This window comes from Orycteropus afer, unplaced genomic scaffold, assembly GCF_000298275.1.
Source record: "Orycteropus afer afer isolate SDZICR_OR568_19922 unplaced genomic scaffold, OryAfe1.0 scaffold00015, whole genome shotgun sequence".
In the NCBI taxonomy this organism is placed as follows: Eukaryota; Metazoa; Chordata; class Mammalia; order Tubulidentata; family Orycteropodidae; genus Orycteropus; species Orycteropus afer.
Window position 1 is genome coordinate 15062734 of NW_006921602.1, and position 9219 is coordinate 15071952.

At 33.2% G+C, this 9219-nt stretch overlaps 1 protein-coding gene across 1 annotated transcript in view; it reads left to right on the forward strand.

Annotated features, from left to right (window-relative positions):
* Positions 1 to 9219, forward strand: part of VPS13C (vacuolar protein sorting 13 homolog C) — a 252418-nt gene that overhangs the window by 102676 nt on the left and 140523 nt on the right. The window contains exons 24-28 of the mRNA XM_007958262.2: positions 615 to 732; positions 3729 to 3858; positions 4653 to 4731; positions 5401 to 5540; positions 7685 to 7838. Coding sequence (XP_007956453.1) covers positions 615 to 732; positions 3729 to 3858; positions 4653 to 4731; positions 5401 to 5540; positions 7685 to 7838 — 621 coding nt within the window. The remainder of the gene's footprint in view (positions 1 to 614; positions 733 to 3728; positions 3859 to 4652; positions 4732 to 5400; positions 5541 to 7684; positions 7839 to 9219) is intronic.

Here is a 9219-nt window from a genome sequence, read left to right on the forward strand (position 1 = left end):
TCTGCTAGTTGGGGTTTAGTCCAATTCTGCATCCTTTCCTTCAAGGCTCAGGGGTCCAAGATTATCTTCTGTGTCTGTGTTATTTGGTTTCCCTTTTCTTTGTTGAAGAGGGTCTGTGCAATCCTTCTGCCTAGTCCGCCATCTTCTCAGTTGTGCTTTGGAATTATGTGCTAAGGTAGTGTAATTGCACTAAAAAACCCCATAAACTCCTGTTTTGCTCTGCCATCTTTTTTTTCCCCCCTTCCAACTTAATTTTTTTTACCCTCTTTTCACTGTAATCACTGACCTTGATTGCTAATTCTGGAATCAAGGTAATTAATTTCCTGAGTTGTTTTTTTTGGGGGGGTGGGTTCTTACTTTGAAATGTGAGGTATTGTCATATGAACATTCTCCAAATAAATATTTAGAATTATTATCGTAGTCTTTGACTCCTGTCAGTCAATATAAAAGAAATATAGTTCATTTAACTTGTTGCTGAAAATAAAATAAAAATGGGTATTCACCGAATCTGCTTGTTAACTGTTTTATTTTCTAAGAACTTAGTAGTTTTTGACAGAATACCTGATAGTTAAAAAAAAAAAAATCAGTTAATATTTTAAATTATTTTTTTAAAGAGGAAAACTGGAAAAAGTGTCGATTTCAGCATCCATCATCTCTGCATGTATTGCAGCCCATGGATATTCACATTGAGTTGGCCAAGGCCATGGTGGAAAAGGACATTAGAATGGCTCGGTAATGTATGAGTTTTCTTTGTACATATTATAAAATTAACAGAGTAAAATTATCTGCTTTTAAGAAAGCACAGGGAAATAATGAGTCTATTTTAGAAGAAATACATTTTTAGGAAAATGCATATCTGAATTACGTATTACCAGTCTTATCTCAGTCTTGTTTAGATTTTTAACTTTCTGTAAAAGTTGGTGATCAGTGTTACTGAATGTGATAATCTAAGCTTTTGTAGTAATAAAAGAAGGTCTTCAAAATTTGATCATGAAGCTATATAAAAGTCTTAAAAAACATGGACGAGAATAAAAAATAGAGATTGGATTTTAAATTTAAGTAGATAATTATGAAATATTTATGCTGCTTTTTTTAAAAAAAAAGCTTACCACATCAACATAATGAACACATTCATCATCTCTAAAAGTTTGCTGTGCTCCTTTGTATTCCTTCCTTCAACTCTTCCTATGACTTGATGGCACATAACAACAACAACAACGACAACAACTTCCTCCAAGTTTATCCATGTTAGCAGTGTTTTGTAGATTCTACATTATTCTTTAGTGTTGCGTAGTGTTCCATTGTGTGTATGTACCATAGTTTGCTTAACCATTCTTCTGTTAGATTGTTTCCATCTTTTTGCTATTGTAAATAGTGCTGCAGTGAACACGAGTGGGCATATATCTGTTCTTGTCCTGGCTCTCGCTTCTTCAGGATATATACCTAGTAATAGGATTGCTGGATCAAATAGTATTTCTCATTCTACCTTTTTAAGGAATCGCCATACTTCTTTCTACAGTGGTTGTGTAATTTTATAGTCCTACCAGCAGTATATGAGAGTCCCAATCTCTCCACATTCCTCACTAGCATTTATTATTTCTGTCTGGTTGAACTTTGCCATTAGTGCTGGGGTGAGATGGTATTTCACTGTTGTTTTGATTCGCATCTCTCTGATGTCTAATGACTGTGAACATTTCTTTATGTATTTGCTGGCCACCTGACTATGCTTTTTGGTGAAGTGTCTATTCATGTCTTCTCCCCATTTTTGAATTGGATTGTTAATCTTTTTGTTGTTAAGGTGTTGGAGTTTCCTATAAATTTTTGAAATGAGCCCTTGTCAGATACGTCGTTGCCAAACATTTTTTCCCACTCTGTAGGTTCTCTTTTTACTCTTTTGGAGAAGTCTTTGGAAGCACATAAAAATTTAATTTTTAGAAGGTCCCATTCATTTAGTTTCTTTTCTGCTGTTTGTGCATTTTGGGTTATGCTTGACAGTCTATTTATGCCATAAATTAGGGCCCCTAAATTTGCCCCTAGTTTTTCCTTGAGGAACTTTATAGTTTTAGGTTTCACATTTAAGTCTTTGATCTATCTGAAGTTAGCTTTTGTGTATGGTATGAGGTACAGATCTTGTTTCATTTTTCTGCAAATGGACATCCAGTTTTGCCAGCACCATCTGTTAAAGAGACCATCTCTTCCTCACATAATGGATTTCAACCCTTTGTCAGAAATCAGCAGCCCATAGGTCAATGGATCTATTTCTGGGTTCTCAATTCCGTTCCACTGGAGAACTTTTTAATATAGCCATTTAGTGCTATACATTTATTGAGCCCCACAAACTTTGATACGCATAAGTGATAATTTTAGGGCTTCCTTCATTTGTTTCTCATCTCTTAACTGTCCTTTATTGTTTGATATCCAGTATCTTTGAAACCATTGTATTGTAACTTATGTGCAGCTTTTCAGTTATTCTAGGTGAAAAGGTTAATCTAGTTCCTCTATTTATGATGCTTTAAAGTTTATATAATATTTCATAAATCATAAAGAGATATCTTATTTTTTTTGTGCTTTTCCCTTTGTAGAGAACTTTTGCAGAAAGTTTAATCTTTTGTACATTAGTAGTTTGTGCATTAGAGAATCACTCTTCATTTAGAGATTAGACATCTGTCAGTTGTGGTTGTTCACAGCCTAGTCAGGAAGCCAAAGTTAAACAGCAATCAAAAGGAACTTTATGAGCAGCAAAGGGCTGTGACAAAGCTATGAAAGCAAACAAACCTTAGGCAGTTGTATTGTATAGGACAGGAGACTAGAAGCTGCTGTCTCAAAGTAAGCGACTAATAAAAGCAAAACAGCCATTGATGAGTGGGTAAAACAGACATGTCCTCATGAGAATTATCTTTTAATCAAGAGGAGTCAGAAAATAAACAAATGTACACATGATATGTGTACAAAAAAGTTAAAAGAGAATAATGGAGTGGATACTCTTTAAAATTTATCATGAGGAACTTCTGATACCAAACGAAACCAAACCAAATTCACTGCCATCGAGTCGTACCCAACTCATAACGACCTCTCCTTGGGTTTCTGAGGCGGTATCACTACGGAAGTAGATTGCTCAACCTTCCTTCTGAAGGTGGCTAGTGGGTTTGAACTGCCAACCTTCTGGTTAGCAGTCAGATGCCTTAAGTACTACGCCACCAGAGCTCTGGAAATGGTTCAAGTACACACAGTGTTTTTGGTTTGAAAAAGTATGGAATTATATTTTAAAATATTTTTATAAGAATTAGTTTACTTAAAAGAGGTTGAGTTCTTAAAAAGAATGTTCAAATTATCTGGAAACTTGGTCTAAATAAAACCTCGCATTTCCTGACAGTGTTCACTAAATGAAATAAGTCAGTCACAGAAGGACAAATATTGTATTAGTTCATTATTGAAAAAAGTCAAGGAAAGGTTTAAATGTGGAAGGAAACTTTCTTTGTTGATTACTGGGGTGGGCAAGGAGAAGAGGGAACACTGCAAAAGTAAAAATTAATTAATTAATTAAAGAAGCCAGTCACAGAGGGGAAAAAAAAAAGTGTTCACTAAATGAGGCACTAATGTAATTAGATTAAAACATATTCAGAGTGGTACCTTTGACTGTACAATGCAGTCTCTTTACTGATCCCTTCTCCCCTCCATAATGTAGAGAATCTAACCCTTATAACCTTACCATTAAATTTTATTTTTAGATTTAAAGTATCAGGAGGGCTTCCTTTGATGCATGTGAGAATTTCTGACCAGAAGATGAAAGATGTGCTGTGTTTGATTAACAGTATATCCTTGCCACAGAAATCACCTACACATTCTCCAGACAGACAGGTAAGTAGATATGATAAAAATGCTAAATCCCTTTATATTTGTATGTATAAGTTATTTTTCATCTTTGTGTGCACTATCTTGATTTTTATTATTTTTAAGACCAATTTCTTTGATGTATTTTTAAAGTTTAGTATTCTTTTGTTGATTCTATACAAAACTTCAAATGGCTTTGAATGAATAGATGGTAACCTAGAAAATCTGTTTAAGTCAAGCTTTATAAATGAAAAGAACAAAATACATTAATGAAAGGAAAATGCCTTTCAGTTTTGTGAAGAATGTTTTAAATAGACCTAGAAATTTTTATTATAAATATAATAATCAGTATGAAATTTCCTTATATGTTAGATGTTCTAGTCCATTGTGATTGGAATGATCTTTACAGTATAAAATGAACGTTGTATGTCCACTTACTTTTGATATGAAATTTGAGAGAGCCAATTGATGGTGATACCATTTTCCAGGGGTCTGTAATAAAGATTTACTTTCATGTCGTAAAAGATAGGAACTAAATGACATTCAATCAGAAATAGAATTACATACTAGATTTGTATGTGATTTTGTCCTTGTAGGTGCGGGTGGTAGATTTAATAACTTATAAATCCCAGCTAACCATATTACTAATTCATGAGTTACGTAACATACTTTATTGGAAGAGTTGTGTATGGTGTGGGTGTGTGAAGGTGCCTTTCCATTTCTTTATATCCTTTGTTGCTCTTTAGTCTTTCTCTCATTTATGTACATTTAATTCTTCTAAATCTCACTATATTAAGAAAATGGTTTATATTCTTTCCTAGGTAGCCTCCATTCCTGTTATTTCAGATGGGACCAAATGTCTACTTGGTACTCCACTATTACTAGATGGAGTGGAATCAGGTAAAGAAAAGTAAAATGTTCTTTCTACACTAAACCAAGCCTATAAATTGGGTTATGGAGATAAGATTTTCAGGAGAAATTCTGAAAGTGATGTAATAATTTAATGCTTTCGGTTGTAGTTATGCTTCCTAACCAACAGTTTGATCTTGAATTGATTAACTTTTTTAACTTGTATTTCTTCATCAGTGAAATGAAGGGATATCTTGTTCTTGACAGTGTTTGAGATTCTAAATAAACTACTTTTCTTTCCCCAGTCCTAGCCTTATCACTTTGTCTAGCTCTGGCCTGACTGATCTTTTATAATTTGATCACTAATGTAAGCATCATGAAGAAGAGAATCATGTCTTTCCTGGTCACTCTGGTGTTCTTAGTGGCTGGTGTTGCCTGATGCATGATATGTGGTTCCCAAAAATATTGAATACATACTCAATAGTGAATAGTGAATGAGTAAACTAAAGAGAAAAACAGGATAATAGAAGAAAAAACAGTTGTTTGATTTTAAATATGATTATCACATAGCTTTGTGGACTTAAAGCCATTCAAAGCATTCTGATTATGAATAGGAAGATTGTATCTAATGAATTAATTTTACTGTTGGGGGATTTGAGTGTTGTATGCAGTTTTCAATGGACATAGTTCTCACATCAAATGAATGTCTTTTTTCTTTAGAGTCTGATGATGAGTATTTTGATGCTGAAGATGGAGATTCACAGACTGGTAAAAGCATAAAAAGATCAGAAGTAAAAAAAGGTTCAGAGACCCCAAATGAGGAACTCATTAATCTTCTACTCAAGTTTGAAATTAAAGAGGTATATATATTTGTTTTGTCCATAAATACATAGGTTCCTATTGCTACTATTCTTGAAACTGTCTCATGCTAAACCCAGACACTAAGTATATTAAAAATGTGGTGCTCTGTTTTCCCTACTGCCCAAAATACAAACACATACTCAAAAAATGTTCAAGAAAATGAAATATTATTTTGTGAAAACTGATAGGTGTAAGATACATGCTAGTAGAGAAATATAATCACATTTTAATTTGAATCTATTTGATTAATTTGAATATCTTTTGAGGTTCAAAATCATTTCATGTGTTTATTTCTTCTCTGAAGAACTGACTGTTCATATCCTTAGTTCATTTCTCTGGAAATTATTTCTGGTACATTTTCTTCTTTATCTGTGAAAATTCTTTGTGTTTTGAATTTACGGCCATGTGCCACATAATGTCCGTTCAGACAGTGTTCCACTGTGTACATGTCTGTCATCCTGTAAGATTATAATAGAGTTCAGAAATCCTGATCAGAGAATTGGACATAGTGGATGTAACTGGACATAGCGAACACAATAGCTTCCTGCACACAACACATGTATTTCATGTCTCTTATATACAAAGTGGTTATACAGTATATATACAGTCTATACATAATAACACCTATAGTATTGACTTATATATATACTGTACTGTACTTTCTATAGTTATTTTAATGTGAGCTTTCCTTCCTTACAAATAACAAGTTTACTGTATAACATTGTATGCTTTAACTCATATGCAGCAGCATTCAATCTTGTGTGTCATGTGTCTCTTGAGTGTTGTAGTGTTATCTCTCTATTTAATTTTCTTTGAAAATATTACTGTGAAGTGCATCATGGCTTCCAAATGGAGCAGGAACAGTGCTAGTGATAGCAGCAGCATGAGGCAAAGGAGAAGAAGTATCAATATAGAAGTGAAACAAAAGGTTATTAAACAGCACAAAAGTGGAAAATCAGTGAATGCCATTGCTCAGGATTTAAGCATGTTTCACAGTATCCAAGCCACATAATGCCCTATTTCACAGAGCGTATTGTGGCTTTTAAGTGATGCATAACTGTATTAATCCATTTATGTTTATGAAAAATTATTCCCAGTTTGACTTCTTTTTGCCATTCTAAAGTTTGAAATGTTTCTATAGTGAAATTTATCACACTTTTTTGTATGTTCTAGTTTTAGTGGTATATTTAAAAATTCTCCATATTATAAAAATATTTACCCATTATTTTACATATTACTTTATGATTTCATTGCTTACATTTAACTCATTGATTTGTCTGAAACTTATTTTTGTATATTAATTCTGTGCTGAATACCTTACTGCACTGTCGTCTTATTTTTATTCCTTTTCCATGTGGAAGTTTCATGGCTTGTTTTTTGGCATGAGAAGTTATTATAGCATCACTTCCTCTGCACTGTGTTGATTAAAGCAGTCACACATGTGTTCCAGTTTCAAGTGTAGTAACAAAGACCCTTACTTCTTCATGGGAGTATGAAAGAACTTTTTAATTTAATTGAAAAATGGCTACATATTTGTTTTATATTCCATTGTCAAAATGTTTTGGCTATCATCTCCACAATAAATTTAAATAGTAGTAATGATAATGAACATCCTTGTCGCTTTCCCTTAACGAGAATGGTTCTTTTATCACCGGACATGATTTTTGTTTTGAGATACAAGTTTTAAAGAAATAATACTAAGGAAGAATCCGTACATTCCTATTTTTACTAAATTAAACTTATGTCAATAACGGATGTTAAATTTTACCATGATTTTTATATAGATGAATGTATATTCTCAATAGTAGAATTGAAAATGATAATTTCTAATCATATTAAATAGCTTTATGGTAGTTGTTGTTGTTGTTGTTATGTGCTATCGAGTCGGACCTAACTCATAGTGACCCCTCCTTGGATTGCCAAGGCAGTATCACTATGGAAGTAGATTGCCCCATCTTCCTTCCGAGGAGTGGCTGGTGGGTTTGAACCACCAGCCTTCTGGTTAGCAATCAAGTGCCTTAGGCACTATGCTACTAGAGCTTCTGCTATTCTCATAATATTTATGAAGAAAGATTTTATCTTTGTTATTTTAAGTTTGATTCAGAATACTTGCCAACTTTTCATGCTGTGTTGATTCTTTTAGGTGGTTTTGGAACTTACCAAACAACAGAAAGAAGAAGATAGAATTTTAGTATTCAGTGTCACTCAGTTAGGAACAGAGGCTACAGTGAGAACATTTGACTTAACTGCAGTATCTTATTTAAAGAAAATCAGCTTGGATTACCATGAAATTCCAGGTAATAGATACAGAAAGTAGAAATAATAATTATGAAAAGTGAAAATAATAGTGCTTTAGGACATCTGAGATACTTTTACTTATGTAATAATATTTATAACCAAAAATACCAAACCAAGCCCACTACCACTGAGTTGATTTGGACCCATAGTGACCCTATAGGACAAAGTAGAAATGGCCCATAGGGCTTCCAAGGCTATAAATCTTTACGGAAGCAGGTGATCTCATCTTTCTTCTGCAAAGCAACTGGTGGATTCAAACTGCCAATCTTTTAGTTAGCAGCTGAATGCTTTATCCACGACGCCACTGGAGCTCCTTCTGGTAATAAATAAAAAGTAAATTTATTATTGATTGTAAAATAATAAATAACATTTTTTAAGCACTTTACAAATAATACCTCGTTTACTCCATGCAACATCACCATGAAGTAGGTATTGTTATTTTCTCCAGTTTATCTATGAGGAAACCTATGCATAGATTGATTATATACTTACTCCATAGTCACACGCCTCGTAAAGTGACTGAACCGTGGCCCCAGGGTCAGTATTCTAAATCACTATGATCTTTTGCTTAAGAGAGCCTGTTTAAATCCCCTTGATGTAGAGAATATTATTCCCATTTTACAAAGAAAGATTAAATGAAGAGAGATTAAGTGGGTTACTCAAGATCATAGACCTCATGAGTAGCAAAATTGATACTTTAATCTTTGGTTTTATGATATTGAAGTCCTTGTTTTTTCCTATTGAATAGTGTTTGTATATTGTAAGAAGCACCAGATTATAAAAATAAAAATAGTAAACATAAAATTTATTCTGTTTTAGAAATGTAATGGTTCATTCATTTCAATGTTTCTGCATCTTGTGTGCTATTAGATTGTTGAGGAATGAAGAAATGGATGAATCTACAGTAATTAAAATTTCCTGATATTTGCCTAATGTCTTATTCAAATATAAAAACCTGTGTTTTGTTATTCTTTATATTAACTGTGGTAGTAAACCTCAGTTTAGAAGAAAAATAATGTTTTCTTTTCCTTATTAGTAATTTACTATAAGTACTGTTAACATGGAGTTTACGTTATTTTCTTGAGGGGAAAAAGTATGAATAATAAATTTTCTAGGCTTTTTTTTTTTTTTTTTTTTCCTTTAAGGATCTTGGAGGTCAAGGGGAAATTCTGAGATGTCTCCGAAACAGGCAAATAATAAAAGATGGATAAGATGGTGAATAAATCTTGCTTCCCTCTAGAGCTTTTAGAGGTAGCTCTTTGATACATCTATGTAAGAATGTTGTTGTTGTAATGTGCCGTGGAGTCGGACCTGACTCATAGCGACCCCTCCTTGGGTTTCCGAGACTGTATCACTAGAGAAGTAGATTGCCCAGCCTTC